Consider the following 21,441-nt stretch of genomic DNA (forward strand, 5'->3'; position numbering starts at 1 on the left):
GGTGGTGATGACAATGAAGAGGAGGAGGAGATCATGACTGACACTCCAGGGTTCCCCAGCAGGAGATCTGATGCCAGTTACAGGGTTGAACACTTTTCACTCTATCTGATGTAGTATTTCAGTGTTTGTGGGACTATTCAGCTGCTTAGTGGATTTATCACAAATTCCTTTATTACAAATTGCAATAGTTTATGTGCTCCTCAGGTCTCACATTCTAGTGATACTGGGAATAACCTTCCTGATCCTGTAGCCACTCAGAAGACCGAACCCTTATTGACCAATATGGTCTAAGAAATTAATTGATACACCTATCAGGCTACAGTGGTTCTCTGTTATTGCTCTGTGGGAGTTTCACCGTGAGGAGGAAGGAGTAGAGCTGTAGATGGACAGATTTGTAAGGGAGAAGCAAATCTAGCAGTACCATACCGCACTCGTCATGACATCAGCAACAAGTGGCCATAATGTAAGTAAGTTGTACTGAATAATTTGGAGAGCAGACAAAGGCACTGAAGCTCTTTTCTCTTCATTCAGTGTGAAGGATAGAGAATCACTGTGTGCCTGAAACTTCAGAGGTGGGATGCCTACAGTGAACAGACAAGGATCTGGTACTCACTTTTCCAAGACAGCAGGAGTGAAGAGGATGTGCAATGGCCACTGCACTTTATAAGAGAGTCCCAGAGCTGCCCAACCAGATGTGGGGGCTTCACGGGGAGATAACTCCCGGGAAGGCCCTTCCCGAGCCTGAGAAGCATCTGGAAAAGAATAGAATTGCTGAACTTTAACCCGTGTACAGATTTAGTGGGGAGTGACATACCTGGTAATAAACAAAGAAGGGAAGAACTGAATGAAGAGAGGCGGCAGCGGCAGGGAGTCTAAAGGTACAGTGTGGTGTGCGGGAGGGAGGAGAAACTCCTGAGTCATGAAGGCCAAAGAGGAGAGGGAGCACAGAGTTACGATTTCTTAATCCTAAAAGTCTGCAATATGAATAGAGACTGAAGCAAGCCAGCACCACCACCCCCCACCCTTAAAAAGCAGGCACAACTCAATACCTTTATGCTCTTTTCCATGATACTCAATGGTAAGGTGGACTAAAGGAAGGAGATTATCATCATCTAGCAACACCTTGTGAGCAGACTGCTGGAATGCCACATTGACATCTGATAGGGAAAGAGCATGAATGTCACAGAGAGCATCAAGGTGCAACTGACACCAACCACAGAGTTGCTACGGGGCCAGAGGCTGAGAATTCTACTCAGTCCTTAGTAGCTCATGCTGGGACTCGATGGCAATCTTCTAAATTGCAACTAGTTCCCATCCCTCTGTGATTTCCTGCCTCAGCTTTGGAACACTGACCTGCCCTACCACATGGGATACTTGACACAGTCATGAAGGGATGGCCAGTCTGTATGACACTCTACATTCTAGTTCAGCAACCTGCATGTAATCATCTCTAAGAAGTAAAGGGGGTGCTTCTGTATGCCAAGATGGCGGCTTCTCTCTCCCAGTGCACTAATCCATAGATACGACCTCCTCGTGTCTGCAAAGTAATTTACCAAATTACTAGGCAATTGTTTGGTAAATTATCAATATAAGAAAAGGAAAAGCCCTTTTAGATCCAATTTAGTTGATCTTATTCCGTGGATAGTGCAGGGTTGTTCTCTACAGCACACTGTCACCTACACCTGCTTATCTCTGATGTCATGGAGACTATCCAGAGCAATGTTAAGAGAGCTGCATGCTGCAGTGGGAAAATACAGGTTCATCCTTGGTGACTGCTCAAGAAATTGAACGAGTCTCACACTTGCTGTGCTAGGCAGGGCTGGCTGTCCTCTTGCCACAGCGGGCAGAGCAAGCAGGTCTTGGCAACTCAATTATGATTACTCACCATGTTCAGTTACAGCTGTGGGTGGGGTTTTTAACATGTGCTGTGCAGTGTCTATGAAGGCTTGGAACAATTCTCCTCTCCCCAAGAGATAAAAATCCTTAATAATCTGTGAAGAAAAACATTTAAATTCAAAACTCTGAAGAATTGAACAGAAACTATAAAACCCACACTTACCTTTCCTGGTTTATAGTGTCTGCTTTCATTACTGGATGGACTGCAGTTTGTACCATTTTAAAGAGGAGCAGTACAACCTGAATCTCCAGAGCAGGATTTCTGGTTTTGGGAAGAATCCATCGTATGTCCCAAAGGTCTGTGGTGTCTTGCCATCTCTCCAAGATGCAGATTGCAAAACACACACACTTGGGTGAATCCTAGAGAATGACTCATACAGAAATTAGAGACACGTAGTCTAGATAAAATTACTATAAGGTGAGTGCACAACGGGTTGAAAGACCATACTCAAAGTAGTTATCAATGGTTTGCTGTCAAACTGGAAGGACATATCTACTGGGGTTCCACAGGTTCAGTCCTGGGTCTGGAACTCTTCCATATTTTCATTAATGACTTGGATAATGGAGTGGAGAGTGTGGTTATAAAAGTTGCTGATGACACCAACCTAGGGGGGAGTGCGGACACTTTGGAGGACAGGATTAGAATCCGAGACAACACTGACAAATTAGAGAATTAGTCTAAAATTAACAAAATGAAATTCAATAAAGACAAGCGTGAAGTACTGCACTTAGGAAGGAAAAATCGAACACACAACTATGAAATGGAGAATAACTGGCTAGGTTTAGATTGCTAAAAAGAATCTGGGGTTATAGTGGGTCACAAACTGAATATGAATCAACAATGTGATGCAGTTGTAAAAAAGGCTGATATTCTGGGGTGTATTAATGGAAGTGTCGTATGTAAAACGTGGGAGATAATTGTCCTGCTATTCTCAGCCCTGGTGAGGCCTCACCTGGAGCACTGTCTCTAATTCTGGGAGCCACACTTTAGGAAAGATGTTGAAAAATTGGAGAGAGGCCAGAGGACAGCAACAAAAATAATAAAAGGTTTAGAAAAACTGATCTATGAGTAGGGCCCTATCAAATGCACAGTCCATTTTGGTCAATTTCACAGTCATAGGATTTAAAAAATCATAAATTTCATTATTTCTATCTGAAATTTCACAGTATTGTAATTGTAGGGTTCCTTACCCAAAAAGGCGTTGGGCCGGGGGGAGAAAAATCACAAGGTTATTGTGGTGGGTGGGGGAGGTTGTGGTACCGCTACCCTTTCTTCTGCTCTGCTGCTGGTGACAGCGCTGCCTTCAGAACTGGGCAGATGGAGAGTGGCGGCTGCTGGCTGGGAGCCCAGCTCTGAAGGCAGAGCCCCCGCCAGCAGCAGCACAGAAGTAAGGGGGGCATGGTATGGGATTGCCTGCTGGCAGAGGCACTGCCTTCAGAGCTGGGCACCCGGCCAACAGCCGCCGCTCTGGCCGTCCAGCTCTGAAGGCAGTGCAGAAGTAAGGATAGGAATACTGCAACCCCCCCTAAATTTACCTTGTGACTCCCCTGCAACTCCCTTTTGGGTCAGGACCCCCAATTTGAGAAACACTGGTTTCCCCCAGGAAATCTGTACAGTATAGGGTAAAAGCACACAAAAGACCATATTTCACAGGGGAAGACTAGATTTCACGGTCCATGATGTGTTTTTCATGGCCGTTAATTTGGTAGGGCCCTATCTATGAGGAAAGGTTTAAAAAAAACTGGGCAAGTTTAGTCTTGAGAAAAGAAGATTTGGCATGGGGGGAAGTGGAGACCTAATAATCTTCAAATACATGAGGGGCTGTTTATAAAGAGGATGATGATCAAATTGTTCTTCATGTCCATTGAAGGTAGGACAAGAAGTAATGGCCTTAATCTGAAGCAAGGGAGATTTAGGTTAAATATTAGGAAAATTCTTCTAACCATAACGGTAGTTAAATTCTGGAAAAGGCTTCCAAGGGAATTTGTGGAATTCCCATCACTGGAGGTTTTTAAGACCAGGTTACCAGCAGTTCTCAAACTCTTGGTTGAGACTCCAAAATGGATCGCGACCCTGTTTTAATGGGGTTGTCAGGGCTGGCATTAGACTTGCTGTGGCCGGGGACTAAAGCCAAAGTCTGAGCCCTGCCACTCAGGGCTAAAGCTGAAGCCTGAGGGCTTCAGCTCTGGGTGGCAGGCTCAGGTTACAGGCCCCTCCAACCTGAAGCCCTTGAGTTATTGCTTTGGACCCCCAGCCAGGGCCGTGGGGCTTGGATGTGCAGGCTCAGGCTTCAGTCCCCCACTCCTGGGGTCATGTAAGTAATTTTTTTTTTTTTTTGTCAGAAGGGGATCGCAGTGCAATGAAGTTTGAGAACTCCTGGGTTAGACAAATATCTGTCAGGAATGGTCTAGGTTTACTTGGTCCTGCCTCAGTGCAGGGGACTGGACTTGATGGCTTTGAGCTCCCTCCCAGCCCTCCATTTCTCTGATTCTATCGTAGACCCTGAAAGATCATGCCATGCTCTCCCATTTTTAGGATACAGGAGGCGAGAACAGCTTTGTCCAATGGAGGCAAACACAGAAAATGAGTGTGGACACTGGATGGGAAAGAACTAATTTAAAAATCTCTCAATTTCAGCTTTTTCAGAGAAATAGTTATGTTACCTTCAGTTGTCCTAGTAAATCTGATTCTTCTACCATCAGCTTCCATAGGTGCTAAGGAGAAACCAGAACATGCTCAGCAGAACCCAGCACTCCAAACTCTGTGTTCTTAACTGAACCTACTCAATCAGAACATTAGCCACCACACTCAGAAAACCATGATGAGGAGCATGGTTAAAAAAAAAAATCTACATATAACTGAATCCATCCAAAACTAGGGCAGAATAAGAGGGAGTATCCGTTTGCTGGCAGCCCATGTTAGTAATTAATGAACCCTCTAACTCACACCATCATGATTACTTTTGGCAGCAATCTTAAATATCAGTCAAATACAAGTAGCTATTATAAGAAACTGTAATGGAGTCAAACTCTGTTACCAAACCAACTCCATCCCCCCTCCTAGGAAATGTTTTATTTCAACTCACTTCCCTCAGGGGGATGGCTTGGGAAAATGGGCAGAACTAGCATTATTCCTTTGAGGTTCCCACTGATATGGGCTCTACTGACAAGTTTTATAATTAACAGACCAAACTTCATTAAAGTTTCTTTGGGTGTTTTGGACTGTAACTCTCCTTGATATGTATATTTTAACTAAGTATTTAAAAGTATGGAAATGAAAAAATAAAGGAGGGTAGGTAAATGTTCAAATACTCACTTTTCATATAATCTGATAAATAAATATACAAGTACACTATCATAATGTACATTCAATAAACAAACATCCTCTAGCATTATCCTTTCTCAGTACAGTTTTAGAAGTCAAAAACCTTTAAAGTCTGTGGACACTAACTCCTTTTTTTTCCTCCCATAGCAAATAAGCAATAGCTGTCCATTAATTTCCTTGTCTCACTAAAAATTGACACAACATACAGCTCAGGAGCCCTGTAAAGTCGCCTGCTCCTTCCATGCCTGTTCACCTCATGAGCTCTAGAGAGTGTCCCACCTTCCCCAGAACTCACTCACTCTGCAGGTTCTGACACACACCATCTTCTAGAATCAAGGAGCTCTCCAGGGGTTCTTGCTTCTCTCCCTAGCTATCCTTGGGATCTAGTCAGCATTCCCTCAAGCACATTCCCTCCCAAAAGATTTGGTCCATGTGGTGTTTCTATGCTGCAGAGGCATACGGTTCCAAAGTGTTTAAGCCCCTGGTAGGAGTTGTGGACTCAGGACCCCAATATGTTTGATTACCTCAGCAACTGTGCTCCGAATCCAGTCAACCACAGCCTCAAAGTCCACCAGACTAAAGAGTGGCTGCTGCTTGAGGCGGTGTAGCTCTGCAGCGAAAGTGTCTTCCTGGTTCTTCAAGATGGAGCCTACACAGAAAAGAGAAGAGCATCTGGACTGAAGTAAAACAGTACAAAAAAAGCAAGATACTTTCCAGGTAAGCTATTAACAGACTGTTCAGCAGCCTTTGCCAAGTAAAGTTGTGTGTGTGGATTGCCTAGGAACATTTTGCCAGCCCTTCATGCCCAAAGTCGCTTACTCATTGGACAACAAATACTTCTTACCTACAGCTCTAGGCCATCTGGTAAGTGGAACATTTCCAGAGAGCCTACAGAGTGGCTTGTCACAATAGCAAAGCATCTGTCACTCTGCAAGCAATGATGTTTCCTGCTAGTTCCATCCCAATCCAGGACTCAGATCAGATTTTTTGACCAACTAAGCTAAAAACCAAGCCCCTCTCTCTTACGGTCTTTGGCCTTGTCTACACAAGAATACTGAATGAAGCGCATCCTCACTAGTCACCCTCACCTGATCTAAGGTTTGCCTTTGTGTCTACATTGCGCACTGGATGCAGGCTCATCTTGGCCGGCTCAGCAGTGACAACTTAGTTTGTTGGTTGCAAGTCCCATTCTGTTTCTACCTCCACACCATGCCCTCTTTGGGAATGGTCCCCCACAGAATCTCTCCTACCCAGGAATGGACTCTGATCCTTCTACCCCTTCTCCCCGACCCATGCTCTCACATATGCCCTGACCCACCAATAATAAACCCCCCTGCTTCAGCGGTGCCACACCTCAGCTGGCAAGACACTGATGGTTCACCAGTTAGTATTCACTCTGACAAACAGCAGGTGGAACATCAGAGCAGGAATTCCAGCTGGTGATCCATGGATGGACTGCGGGATGGGGTTGAGAGGTGGTAGCTGCTCTCCTCACCACCCCTCAGCTACCAGCTCCATGCCACCTCTTACTGCACCTGCTAGTGGCAGACACCCTTGTGCTGGCAAACCAGTGTGTGCCTCAGCTGACTCACTGGCTGAGGCATAAGTGAGGGAGAAACCGTGAAGGGGTGTGGCAGTGTACACTCCCAGTGGAATCGCCATGTAAAGACCTCTGAACCCAAGGTGGGAGGCTCTCCAGGATGCTTGATGGGGGTCCACTTCTGATGAAGAGGAAATATTAAGGGAGACTGAAGTGAGGTGGGGAGAGGAGGGGGAATTCAGGAAGTATGCCAGCAAAGGAACTGTTGATTTTGATAGTGCACAGATTTTACTGCATCCACACAGTCAACTGTGCTACAAAGTTTCAGGGCTAAGTTGCACTAACTATTGCCTCCCCAACAATTGTCTGACAAACTTTTGCCTGTGGTCCTAATAGCTATGAAGTCATTTGTCCGGGGTGGGGGATGGACACATGACCACTGCTGTCCCTGTACCGGCATCTGTGCGTGACTCCAAAGCTGAGAGATCAAGGCCGAGTGAAAATGTGAATGGAGCTCTGTGGTAGGTCTCAGAGGAACCTGAGTCTTTGGCCTTGTCTACACAAGAATACTGGCATCACATCAGCTCTGAGAGCTTGCCTCATCTGATGGAACGGGTTTCTACACCATAAGGAGCTAGAACAGCATTTATATCACTAACAAGACTGGATACTGATAGTTGCTCTAAGCCTCTTTATAGCCAACTTGTGCCATGTTGCTTCTGCTGGAAAGTTGTGAGATATGGGGTGGGGGCGGGGGGGAAGACTAGGATACTCGATGAGATAGAATTTGGGCATCCTTCTGGCAGGATCTTAGGTGTTGATATTGACAAGCTTTTCTCTATGTAACACTGAAGGGTGAGTCAGCCAGAAATACTTGAATACACACTCTTGGCCGCTGTGATAACCACAACTTTAAGAGCTAAATGGGAGGGAGTAGAAACCTCCATGGCTTCAAAGCATGGCTTGTAAGTCCAAAGTAAGTGCTGGTTCTTGCACGGGAGGTGCACCAACTCTTCTCAGACGTGTCCAGACAAACCAAAGATCATAGTATTGAGAGATGTATCATACAACTCTTTGGAAAGTATTCTCCAGTTAATCAAAATGAACAAAGACCATGGGGAAGCCAAGTTCTGGCAAGGAGCCAAGTAAACAAGCCAGACAGCTGTTTCCTACCTTTTCTGGTCAGGTTCACATTTTGATTCTCAAACATCTGTACTGATTCTCCCACAAAGAGGATTTTCTCAGCAACCCGCACAGGTATGTATGATGGTAACATTTCCACTCGCAGAGAAAACTGTTTCAGAGATGGTGCTAACATGTTCTCCTCCTCAATCAGGCGCTATCACAACCCCCAACGAGATGAACGGGGAAGCAGTAGAAAACACAAGGCCAGGCAGAAAGAGGGATTGGGGGAACAAACAGAAAGAAAGGTGCCAGGGACGAAAAAACAAGAGAGAGGAAAACCAATGTAAATAAGGTGGCAAAAAGGCAAACCCACCCTACATTATTAAGATACAGGTAAGTCTAACTGATTCCAGTGGTGTTTTAGCCTGTTCCTAATCTATGCCAGCAGTCTCTCACCCCTTCAGTAATTTGTTTCCTTGAAAGCTGCATATGAAAGGCTTTTTGAAAATAGTGTTATATTAACTGGTTCTCTTTTATCCAATATTCTGTTAACATATTCAGACATTCTGTAAAGTAGAAATGCATGATTTTCCTTAACAGGAGCAGTGTTACTTTGTCTTTATGTTAATCTAGATATTTCATAACTCTCTAATCAGTATTTCACCCAGTTGTTTTGGTACTGATGAGTAAGGTTCACTGGTCCATAATCCAAGGATCACCTCAGTACCATTTTTGAAGAGCTGAACTGCTACTCTCTCTGGTTCTCCAATTTAGTAGTGGATTTCAGGAAGTATTTGCATATCTTTGTTAACAGTTCAGCCACTTTGTTCTCAAGTCCCTCCAACACTCTTAGATGAAGACTGCTCAGTCCTGCTGACTTGTTCTTAATTTATCAGTTCATTCTAATATCTCCCTTCTCTGCTGACACTTCAATCTGAGGGTGCCTCATAACCATAGAATATCAGGGTTGGAAGGGACCTCAGGAGGTCATCTAGTCCAACCCTCTGCTCAAAGCAGGACCAATCCCCAACTAAATCATCCCAGCCAGGGCTTTGTCAAGCCTGACCTTAAAAATATCTAAGGAAGGAGATTCCACCACCTCCCTAGGTAACGCATTCCAGTGTTTCACCACCCTCCTAGTGAAAAAGTTTTTCCTAATATCCAACCTAAACCTCCCCCACTGCAACTTGAGACCATTACTCCTTGTTCTGTCATCAGCTACCACTGAGAACAGTTTAGATCCATCCTCTTTGGAACCCCCTTTCAGGTAGTTGAAAGCAGCTATCAAATCCCCCCTCATTCTTCTCTTCCGCAGACTAAACAATCCCAGTTCCCTCAGCCTCTCCTCATAAGCCGTGTTCCAGTTCCCTAATCATTTTTGTTGCCCTCCGCTGGACTCTTTCCAATTTTTCCACATCCTTCTTGTAGTGTGGGGCCCAAAACTGGACACAGTATGCCAGATGAGGCCTCACCAATGCCGAATAGAGGGGAACGATCACGTCCCTCCATCTGCTGGCAATGCCCCTACATATACAATGCCCCATTGGCCGCCTTGGCAACAAGGGCACACTGTTGACTCATATCCAGCTTCTCGTCCACTGTAACCCCTAGGTCCTTTCTGCAGAACTGCTGCTGAGCCATTTGGTCCCTAGTCTGTAGCGGTGCATGGGGTTCTTCCGTCCTAAGTGCAGGACTCTGCACTTGTCCTTGTTGAACCTCATCAGATTTCTTTTGGCCCAATCCTCTAATTTGTCTAGGGCCCTCTGTATCCTATCCCTACCCTCCAGCATATCTACCTCTCCTCCCAGTTTAGTGTCATCTGCAAACTTGCTGAGGGTGCAATCCACACCATCCTCCAGATCATTAATGAAGATATTGAACAAAACCGGCCCAAGGACCGACCCTTGGGGCAATCCACTTGAGACCGGCTGCCAACTAGACATGGAGCCATTGATCACTACCCGTTGAGCCCGACAATCTAGCCAACTTTCTATCCACCTTATAGTCCATTCATCCAGCTCATACTTCTTTAACTTGCTGGCAAGAATATTGTGGGAGACAGTGTCAAAAGCTTTGCTAAAGTCAAGGAACAACACGTCCACCACTTTCCCCTCATCCACAGACCAGTTATCTCGTCATAGAAGGCAATTAGATTAGTCAGGCATGACTTGCCCTTGGTGAATCCATGCTGACTGTTCCTGATAGCTTTCCTCTCCTCTAAGTGCTTCAGAATTGATTCCCTGAGGACCTGCTCCATGATTTTTCCAGGGACTGAGGTAAGGCTGACTGGCCTGTAGTTCCCAAGATCCTCCTCCTTCTGTTTTTTTTTTTAAAGATGGGCACTACATTAGCCTTTTTCCAGTCATCTGGGACTTCCCCCGATCGCCATGAGTTTTCCAAGATAATGGCCAATGGCTCTGCAATCACATCCGCCAACTCCTTTAGCACTCTCGGATGCAATGCATCTGGCCCCATGGACTTGCGCTTGTCCAGCTTTTCTAAATAGTCCCGAACCACTTTTTTCTCCACAGAGGGCTGGTCACCTCCTCCCCATGCTTTGCTGCCCAGTGCAGTAGTCTGGGAGCTGATCTTGTTTGTGAAGACAGAGGCAAAAGCAGCATTGAGTACATTAGCTTTTTCCACATCCTCTGTCACTAGGTTGCCTCCATCATTCAGTAAGGGGCCCACACTTTCCTTGACTTTCCTCTTGTTGCTAACATACCTGAAGAAACCCTTCTTGTTCCTCTTAACATCTCTTGCTAGCTGCAACTCCAAGCGTGATTTGGCCTTCCTGATTTCACTCCTGCATCCCCAAGCAATATTTTTATACTCTTCCCTGGTCATCTTCATTATCTGAAAAAAAGCACCCCTCAGGAAGGAATCTCCAATGTTCTCTGTGGTGAAGACTGAGGAAAAGATATCATTAAGCTCCTCTGCAGTGTCTTTATTCTCCTTAACAGCTCTTTCACCTCCTCGGGATTGTGCAGACTTACCAATTCTCTCAGTCTTCCTGTAGAATATACTGAAAGAATTTGTCTTTCGCGATCTGCCCTTAAAAATCCCTCTTAGGTCCGTCTATCTGTGTGTAAGCTACACTAAGTGTGGTTTGGTCCCCCTCTAGTCTCCCACTAGTGGCTCGATCAACGAGAACTTTGAGTCTGCTACTGCCTCTAAGCAATCCCCATACACGCCACACTTTGGTAACAATGTCCCAGTCAGGCCATCTGAATGGAATCTGGAAACGGTGGATCTTAAAACAGTGGCCTCTACTGTTTGAACTAAAGGACCAAGTTCATTAGTTTGAATTCAGTACCAAACTCAAACCTTGCTGATCTAACTGCTAGAGAAGGACAAAGAGCCATACTGTGTTAGGCCGCATAATAGTACACTTTACTTGCTGTATTCAGTGTTGTGCACAAGTGAAGATGATGATGTGGAAAAATTCTATCAGGAGCTCAAGGAAACCCTCGCTCAAAAATCCATACATACGATTGTGAAGGGAGACTTCAACGCCAAGGTTGGAAGAGGGAAAGAAGGCGAAAAGTTCATTGGAAGGTATAACATCAGCGAATGGAATCCATGAGGAGAGCGCCTGGCAACTCTGGCGGAGACTAAAGAAATGTTCATTGATAACACCTGGTTTAAGAAGAAGACCAAGAGGAGGTGGACATGGATCGCACCCAATGTGAAGAATAAGAATGAGATTGACTATATTCTGATTGATAAGCGGTGCATCATAGAAGACATTTCACTAGTGCCATCATTCAACACTGGTAGTGACCATCGCTTGCTCAGAGCAAGGCTCAACTTCAACAAAAAGATGGAGAAGAAAGCACTACAGATGGCAAATCAGAGACAGCACCCTGAAAATATTCGACAAGGTAATCCTGAAAGCAAACATTTCCAAAGAAGATTGGAGCCTCATAGATAACTGATGAGGACTACAAAAACTTTGCTAATAAGCTGAGGCAATGCATGAAATTAGCCTAGAAAGAAAGACCAAAAAGAGCGAAGGGAAGAATCTCAGAGGAAACGAGGAACTTGTTGGAGAATGTGGAGGAATATGAAGCGAAATGATGGCGACAAACTCGAGTACTCCCTCCTCTGCAAGCTGATAAGAAGACTAAAGGAGGACTTCGAGAAGTACCGAAATGAAAGGCTCTTAAAGATGGCTAAAGATCGCAGAAGCCTCAAAAAATGCAAATGGAAATTGACGCTGAACAGGTTGACAATAACGGCGCTGAAAAACAAGGACGGAAAAGCAGTAATTGACAGAACAGGGATGGAAACGGTCTGCAAAGATTTCTACACCAAACTGTTCGCGTCTCAAATAAATGTCACACTACCAACACTTCAAGAGACCAACTAACACGTACTCTCAGTCCTCATCAGCGAAGTTTGACATACAGTTTATCAGATGAAGGAAGGAAAAGCTCCAGGAAAAGACAGACTTACAACTGAGATAAGAGCTAGAGGCCAAGACCTCTGGTAAACCCTTACTCAAAGGTTTAGCCTCACTTAGAAATGCAAAAATACCATATAGCTGGAAAAAGTCCAACATCATTTTGCTGTATAAGAAAGGTGATCATAAAGATCTGAAGAACTACTGTCCAATATGCATCTGAGGGTGCTGAGGAAATTGGCTGATGTGATTGCAGAGCCACTGGCCATTATCTTTGAAAACTCATGGCAACTGGGGGAGGTCCCGGACCATTGGAAAAAGGCAAATATAGTGCTCATCTTTTAAAAAGGGAAGGAGGAGAACCTGGTGAACTACAGATCGGTCAGCCTCACCTCAGTGCCTGGAAAAATCAAGGAGCAGGTCCTCAGGGAATCAATTCTGAAGCACTTGGAGGAGAGGAAGATAATCAGGAACAGTCAACATGGATTCACTAAGGGCAAGTCATGCCTGACCAACCTGATTGCCTTCTATGATGAGATAACTGGCTCTTGACTTTAGCAAAGCTTTTGATATGGTCTCCCACAGTATTCTTGCCAGCAAGTTAAAAAAGTACGGATTGGATGAATGGACAATAAGGTGGACAGAATGCTGGCTAGATTGTCAAGCTCAACTGGTAGTGATCAAAGGCTCAATGTCTAGTTGGCAGCCGGTACTAAACAGAGTGCCCCAGGGGTCGGTCCTGGGGCCGGTTTTCTTCAGCATATTTATTAATGATCTGGATGATGGGATGGATTGCACCCTCAGCAAGTTCGCAGATGACACTAAGCTGGCGGGGGGGGGGAGGGAGAGAGGTAGATACACTGGAGGGTAGGGATCGGATCCAGAGTGACCTAGACAAATTCGAGGATGGGGCCAGAAGAAATCTGAGATTCAACCAGGACAAGCGTAGAGTCCTGCTCTTAGGACAGAAGAATCCCATGCACCGCTACAAGCTGAGGACCAACTGGCTGAGCAGCAGTTCTGCAGAAAAGGACCTGGAGATTACAGTGGACGAGAAACTGGATATGAGTCAGCAGCGTGCCCTTGTTGCCAAGAAGGCTAACGCCATATTGGGCTGCATTAGGAGGAGCACTGCCAGCAGAACAAGGGAAGTGATTATTCCCCTCTAGTTGGCACTGGTGAGGCTACACCTGGAGTACTGCGTCCAGTTTTGCCCCCCCCCAGTACAGAAAGGATGTAGACAAATTGGAGAGAGTCCAGTGGAGGGCAACGAAAATGATCAGGGTCGCTGGGGAACATGACTTACGAGGAGAGGCTGAGGGAACTGAGCTTGTTTAGTCTGCAGAAGAGAAGAGTGAGGGGGGATTTGATAGCAGCCTTCAACTACCTGAAGGGGGGTTCCAAAGGGATGGAGCTCGGCTGTTCTCAGTGGTGGCAGATGACAGAACAAGGAGCAATGGCCTCAAGTTGCAGTGGGGAAGGTTTAGGTTGGATATTAGGAAACACTATTTCACTGGAGGGTGGTGAAGCACTGGAATGGGTTCCCTAGGGAGGTGGTAGAATCTACATCCTCAGAGGTTTTTAAGATGACCTCCTGAGGTCTCTTCCAACACTGAAATTCTCTGATTCTATGTGCGGCCATGCCTTTTCACAATAAAATCTTCCCATCGCTTTGGAGGTCATCTGAGTGGTTGTTTCAGCTCCTGTAGGTGCCTCTCAGCAACAGCTGCAGTCCATTGGTTGCCAGTGAGCCTAGCTATATCACTCAGGAGGTCATCTAGTCCAACCCCCTGCTCAAAGCAGGAACAATCCCCAACTAAATCATCCCAGCCAGGGCTTTGTCAAGCCTGACCTTGAAAACTTCTGAGGAAGGAGATTCCACCACCTCCCTAGGTAACGCATTCCAGAGTTTCACCACCCTCCTAGTGAAAAATTTTTTCCTAATATCCAACCTAAATCTCCCCCACTGCAATTTGAGACCATTACTCCTTGTTCTGTCATCTGGTACCACTGAGAACAGTCTAGATCCATCCTCTTTGGAACCCCCTTTCAGGTAGTTGAAAGCAGCTATCAAATCCCCCCTCATTCTTCTCTTCTGCAGACTAAACAATCCCAGTTCCCTCAGCCTCTCCTCATAACTCATGTGTTCCAGTCCCCTAATCATTTTTGTTGCCCTCCGCTGGACTCTTTCCAATTTTTCCACATCCTTCTTGTAGTGTGGGGCCCAAAACTGGATACAGTACTCCAGATGAGGCCTCACCAATGTCAAATAGAGGGGAACGATCATGTTCCTCGATCTGCTGGCAATGCCCCTACATATACATCCCAAAATGCCATAGGCCTTCTTGGCAACAATCGCACACTGTTGACTCATATCCAGCTTCTCATCCACTGTAACTCCTAGGTCTTTTTCTGCAGAACTGCTGCCGAGCCATTCGGTCCCTACTCTGTAGCGGTGCATGGGATTCTTCCATCCTAAGTGCAGGACTCTGCACTTGTCCTTGTTGAACCTCATCAGATTTCTTTTGGCCCAATCCTCTAATTTGTCTAGGGCCATCTGTATCCAATCCCTAAGCTCCAGCATATCTACCTCTCCTCCCAGTTTAGTGTCATCTGCAAACTTGCTGAGGGTGCAATCCACACCATCCTCCAGATCATTAATGAAGATATTGAACAAAACCGGCCCAAGGACCGACCCTTGGGGCACTCCACTTGATAGCGGCTGCAAACTAGACATGGAGCCATTGATCACTACCCGTTGAGCCCGACAATCTAGCCAGCTTTCTATCCACCTTATAGTCCATTCCTCCAGCCCATACTTCCTTAACTTGCTGGCAAGAATACTGTGGGAGACAGTGTCAAAAGCTTTGCTAAAGTCAAGGAACAACACATCCACTGCTTTCCCCTCATCCACAGAGCCAGTTATCTCGTCATAGAAGGCAATTAGATTAGTCAGGCATGACTTGCCCTTGGTGAATCCATGCTGACTGTTCCTGATCGCTTTCCTCTCCTCTAAGTGCTTCAGAATTGATTCCTTGAGGACCTGCTCCTTGATTTTTCCAGGGACTGAGATGAGGCTGACTGGCCTGTAGTTCCCGGGATCCTCCTCCTTCCTTTTTTTAAAGATGGGGACTACATTAGCCTTTTTCCAGCCATCCAGGACTTCCTCCGATCGCCATGAGTTTTCCAAGATAATGGCCAATGGCTCTGCAATCACATCCGCCAGCTCCTTTAGCACTCTCGGATGCAACACATCCGGCCCCCTGGACTTGTGCTCTTCCAGCTTTTCTAAATAGTCCCGAACCACTTCTTTCTCTACAGAGGACTGGTCACCTCCTCCTCATGCTGTGCTGCCCAGTGCAGTAGTCTGGGAACTGACCTTGTTCGTGAAGACACAGGCAAAAAAAGCATTGAGTACATTAGCTTTTTCCACATCCTCTGTCACTTGGTTGCCTCCCTCGTTTAGTAATGATTTTCTTCTTGTTGCTAACATACCTGAAGAAACCCTTCTTGTTACTCTTAACATCTCTTGCTAGCTGCAACTCCAGGTGTGATTTGGCCTTCCTGATTTCACTCCTGCATGCCCGTGCAATATTTTTATACTCCTCCCTGGTTATTTGTCCAATCTTCCACTTCTTGTAAGCTTTTTTGTGTTTAAGATCAGCAAGGATTTCACTGTTAAGCCAAGCTGGTCACCTGCCATATTTACTGTTCTTTCTACACATCGGGATGGTTTGTCCCTGTAATCTCCATAAGGATTCTTTAAAATACGGCCAGCTCTCCTGGACTCCTTTCCCCCTCATGTTATTCTCCCAGGGGATCCTGCCCATCAGTTCCCTGAGGTTATCAAAGTCTGCTTTTCTGAAGTCCAGGGTCCGTATTCTGCTGCTCTCCTTTCTTCCCTGTGTTGGGATCCTGAACTCGACCACTTCATGGTCATTGCCTCCCAGGTTCCCATCCACTTTTGCTTCCCCTACTAATTCTTCCCAGTTTGTTAGCAGCAGGTCAAGAAGAGCTCTGCCCCTAGTTGGTTCCTCCAGCACTTGCACCAGGAAATTGTCCCCTACACTTCCCAAAAACTTCCTGGATTGTCTGTGCACCGCTGTATTGCTCTCCCAGCAGATATCAGGGTGATTGAAGTCCCCCATGAGAACCAGGGCCTGCAATCTAGTAACTTCTGTGAGTTGCCAGAAGAAAGCCTCGTCCACCTCATCCCCCTGGTCCGGTGGTCTATAGTAGACTCCCACCACGACATCACCCTTGTTGCTCACACTTCTAAACTTAATCCAGAGACTCTCAGGTTTTTCTGCAGTTTCATATCGGAGCTCTGAGCAGTCATACTGCTCTCTTACATACAATGCAACTCCCCCACCTTTTCTGCCCTGCCTGTCCTTCCTGAACAGTTTATATCCAGCCATGACAGTACTCCAGTCATGTGAGTTATCCCACCAAGTCTCTGTTATTCCAATCACATCATAATTCCTTGACTGTGCCAGGACTTCCAGTTCTCCCTGCTTGTTTCCCAGGCTTTGTGCATTTGTGTACAGGCACTTGAGGTAACTCGCTGATCGTCCCGCTTTCTCAGTATGAGGCGGGAGCCCTCCCCCCTCGCGCTTTCCTCCCGGTATCCCACTTCCCCACTTACCTCAGGGCTTTGGTCTCCTTCCCCTGGTGAACCTAGTTTAAAGCCCTCCTCACTAGGTTAGCCAGCCTGCTTGCGAAGATGCTCTTCCCTCTCTTCATTAGGCGGAGCCCATCTCTGCCTAGCACTCCTCCTCCTTGGAACACCATCCCATGGACAAAGACTCCAAAGCCTTCTCTCCAACACCACCTGCATAGCCATTCGTTGAGTTCCACAATTCAATGGTCTCTACCCAGGCCTTTTCCTTTCATGGGGAGGATGGACAAGAACACCACTTGTGCTTCAAACTCCTTTATCCTTCTTCCCAGAGCCACATAGTCTGCAGTGATCCACTCAAGGTCATTTTTGGCAGTACCGTTGGTGCCCACATGGAGAAGCAGGAAAGGGTAGCGATCCGAGGTCTTGAGTCTCAGCAGTCTCTGGTCTCTCTCATCGTGAATACTAGCTCCTGGCAAGCAGCAGACTTCTCAGTTTTCCCGGTCGGAGCGGCAGATAAATGACTCAGTCTCCCTGAGGAGAGAGTCTCCGACAACCACAACCCGCCTCCGAGAGAAGGAAGGCCAGGATAAAAGAAGAATGGAAGACGTGTTGTGATCGGTGCAAGCTATATGCAGGCTGATGGACCAATCAATTAAGGTGATCAGGGTGATGTAGTATTGGTCCCAGGATATTAGAGAGACAAGGTGGGTGAAGTTATAACTTTAACTGGACCAACTTCTGTTGGTGAGACAAGCTTTTGAACTTATACAGAGCCTTTCTTCAGGTCTAGGAAAGGTGCTAAGGTGTCACAGCTAAGTTTCCCAGACCTGAAGAATTCTGTATAGCTTGAAGTTGGTCCAATAAAAAAATATTACCTCACCCACCTCCTCACTTTACTTGGTGTAATTTGATCCTTTCTAATGGCCTCACTAGAATTGAATCTCCCTTTTCTGAAGGAGATCTGCTTAGTTTGAACCTCTTGGACTTACCATTTATCCATGCTAAACTTTTCTCCTTTTCTTACTTTCCTGCTTCCTTTCTTGTTTGACGTATGTGTGCCTTATGTGTGGCACAATCCTTAAAACATTCCAAATCCCTCACCTCTATGACCTCACCAGTCCTTTTTGCCTAGTTTATAGCTGCATATTACAGTATCTCATTGATTTGTCATCCTACCATGGCTTATTAATGCCCGTTAAGTCATGGATCTTTCATTGAAGCAGAAAAAGACAGATTTCTGACTACAATCTCTAATGCTCTGAGAATGCAGGTTAAAACATGGCAATCTCACCAGGTCCTGCAGCTCTCGCAGCTGTTTTCCTGTTAGTCCCCCAATTCCCAGGTCATCGTCCTCTTCTTCAGGCTGGGCAGGGACATTCCCAGAAGATGGGCCCTGTTTAACAAAGAACTCTTCATGTTGATCTAGGAGCAGTCCATGCAGCATCCAGGCAGAGAGCTGCTTATACATGACTCCATGACACACAGCCAGGATCCTGGGGACCAAGCATAATGGAAAGTGAAAGAAGGCAGTGTATATAACAATCAGAACGAAACACACACCACGCATCCTGCCTCATATTGAGAAACAGGGGGGATCAGCAGGTTACCTCAAGTGCCTATATACAAATGCATGAAGTCTGGCAAACAAGCAGGGAGAACTGGAAGTCCTGGCACAGTCAAGGAATTATGATGTGATTGGAATAACAGAGACTTGGTGGGATAACTCACATGACTGGAGTACTATCATGGATGGATATAAACTGTTCAGGAAGGACAGGCAGGGCAGAAAAGGTGGGGCAGTTGCACTGTATGTAAGAGAGCAGTATGACTGCTCAGAGCTCAAGTATGAAACAGCAGAAAAACCTGAGTGGCTCTGGATTAAGTTTATAAGTGTCAGCAACAAGGGTGATGTCGTGGTGGGAGTCTACTATAGACCACCAGACCAGGGGGATGAGGTGGACGACGCTTTCTTCTGGCAACTCGCAGAAGTTACTAGATCGCAGGCCCTGGTTCTCATGGGAGACTTCAATCACCCTGATATATGCTGGGAGAGCAATACAGCGGTGCACAGGCAATCCAGGAAGTTTTTGGAAAATGTAGGGGACAATTTCCTGGTGCAAGTGCTGGAGGAACCAACTAGGGGCAGAGCTCTTCTTGACCTGCTGCTCACAAACCGGGAAGAATTCGTAGGGGAAGCAAAAATGGATGGGAACCTGGGAGGCAGTGACCATGAAATGGTCGAGTTCAGGATCCTAACACAAGGAAGAAAGGAGAGCAGCAGAATACAGACCCTGGACTTCAGAAAAGCAGACTTTGACAACCTCAGGGAACTGATGGGCAAGATCCCCTGGGAGAACAACATGAGGGGGAAAGGAGTCCAGGAGAACTGGCTGTATTTTAAAGAATCCTTATTGAGGTTACAGGGACAAACCATCCCAATGTGTAGAAAGAATAGTAAATATGGCAAGTGACCAGCTTGGCTTAACAGTGAAATCCTTGCTGCTCTTAAATACAAAAAAAAAGCTTACAAGAAGTGGAAGATTGGACAGATGACCAGGGAGGAGTATAAAAATATTGCTCAGGATTGCAGGAGTGAAATCAGGAAGGCCAAATCACACCTGGAGTTGCAGCTAGCAAGAGATGTTAAGAGTAACAAGAAGGGTTTCTTCAGGTATGTTAGCAACAAGCAGAAAGTCAAGGAAAGTGTGAGCCCCTTACTGAATGAGGGAGGCAACTTAGTGACAGAGGATGTGGAAAAAGCTAATGTACTCTATGCTTTTTTTGCCTGTGTCTTCACGAACAAGGTCAGCTCCCAGACTACTGCACTGGGCAGCACAGCATGGGGAGAAGGTGACCAGCCCTCTGTGGAGAAAAAAGTGGTTCGGGACTATTTAGAAAAGCTGGACGAGCACAAGTCCATGGGGCCAGATGCATTGCAACCGAGAGTGCTAAAGGAGTTGGCGGATGTGATTGCAGAGCCATTGGCATTATCTTTGAAAACTCATGGCGATCGGGGGAGGTCCCAGATGACTGGAAAAAGGCTAATGTAGTGCCCATCTTTAAAAAAGGAAAGAAGGAGGATCTTGGGAACTACAGGCCAGTCAGCCTCACCTCAGTCCCTGGAAAAATCATGGAGCAGGTCCTCAGGGAATCAATTCTGAAGCACTTAGAGGAGAGGAAAGTGATCAGGAACAGTCAGCATGGATTCACCAAGGGCAAGTCATGCTTGACTAATCTAATTGCCTTCTATGACGAGATAACTGGCTCTGTGGATGAGGGGAAAGCACTGGACATGTTGTTCCTTGACTTTAGCAAAGCTTTTGACACGGTCTCCTGAAGGGTTCATGTTTAGCTATTCCACCTGGAAGCAGGCAGGGCACACCCTGACTGTTTTGTAGAAGCAATGCACACATTGCTTTATCCAAAAACAAGGGCTAAATATGAACCATAAGAACTTAATTGTTGGGACAGCAACTGTGGGAAGCTTTCTTAGCCTGGGCTCAAAGCCTAAAAACCAAAATTGTAATAAATAAAAAATAATAAATAAATATATTAATCAACGTCATACATTCCTTTATGTATCTTTTTGCGGTAGCAATATATAATACTAAAAAAAAAATAATAAAAAAGAAATAAAAAACTAAAAAACAAAACAGCCCATCTCAGCTAACCAGCCTGCTTGCTTGCATAAAGCTGTGTTCTGTCTCATCATTAAACCGCCACAGTCTCCCACAGTATTCTTGCCAGCAAGTTAAAGAAGTATGGGCGGAAGGAATGGACTATAAAGTGGATAGAAAGTTGGCTAGATTGTCGGGCTCAACGGGTAGTGATCAATGGCTCCATGTCTAGTTGGCAGCCGCTATCAAGTGGAGTGCCCCAGGGGTTCGTCCTGGGGCCGGTTTTGTTCAATATCTTCATAAATGATCTGGAGGATGGTGTGGATTGCACCCTCAGCAAGTTTGCAGATGACACTAAACTGGGAGGAGTGGTAGATATGCTGGAGGGTAGGGATAGGATACAGAGGGCCCTAGACAAATTAGAGGATTGGGCCATAAGAAATCTGATGAGGTTCAACAAGGACAAGTGCAGAGTCCTGCACTTAGGATGGAAGAATCCAATGCACCGCTACAGACTAGGGACCGAATGGCTCGGCAGCAGTTCTGCAGAAAGGACCTAGGGGTTACAGTGGACAAGAAGCTGGATATGAGTCAACAGTGTGCCCTTGTTGCCAAGAAGGCCAATGGCATTTTGGGATGTATATGTAGGGGCACTGCCAGGAGATCGAGGGACGTGATCGTTCCCCTCTATTCAACATTGGTGAGGCCTCATCTGGAGTACTGTGTCCAGTTTTGTGCCCCACACTACAAGAAGGATGTGGAAAAATTGGAAAGAGTCCAGCGGAGGGCAACAAAAATGATTAGGGGTTTGGAACACATGAGTTATGAGGAGAGGCTGAGGGAACTGGGATTGTTTAGTCTGCAGAAGAGAAGAATGAGGGGGGATTTGATAGCTGCTTTCAACTACCTGAAAGG

The 21,441-nt window shown here is 46.0% G+C and overlaps 1 protein-coding gene across 2 annotated transcripts in view; it reads right to left on the bottom strand.

Annotated features, from left to right (window-relative positions):
* Positions 1 to 21,441, bottom strand: part of TUBGCP4 (tubulin gamma complex component 4) — a 49,104-nt gene that overhangs the window by 15,215 nt on the left and 12,448 nt on the right. For both annotated transcript variants that reach the window (XR_013347326.1, XM_077828548.1), the window contains exons 7-13: positions 18,201 to 18,402; positions 7,935 to 8,100; positions 5,746 to 5,870; positions 4,561 to 4,611; positions 1,886 to 1,991; positions 1,050 to 1,157; positions 614 to 752 (exon numbers count right to left, since the gene is read on the bottom strand). Coding sequence is in view for 1 of the 2 variants with exons in the window: in XM_077828548.1 (XP_077684674.1) it covers positions 614 to 752; positions 1,050 to 1,157; positions 1,886 to 1,991; positions 4,561 to 4,611; positions 5,746 to 5,870; positions 7,935 to 8,100; positions 18,201 to 18,402 (897 nt within the window). In the remaining variant the exon portion in view is untranslated. The remainder of the gene's footprint in view (positions 1 to 613; positions 753 to 1,049; positions 1,158 to 1,885; positions 1,992 to 4,560; positions 4,612 to 5,745; positions 5,871 to 7,934; positions 8,101 to 18,200; positions 18,403 to 21,441) is intronic.

Source organism: Eretmochelys imbricata, chromosome 10 (genome assembly GCF_965152235.1).
Source record: "Eretmochelys imbricata isolate rEreImb1 chromosome 10, rEreImb1.hap1, whole genome shotgun sequence".
Lineage (NCBI taxonomy): Eukaryota > Metazoa > Chordata > Testudines > Cheloniidae > Eretmochelys > Eretmochelys imbricata.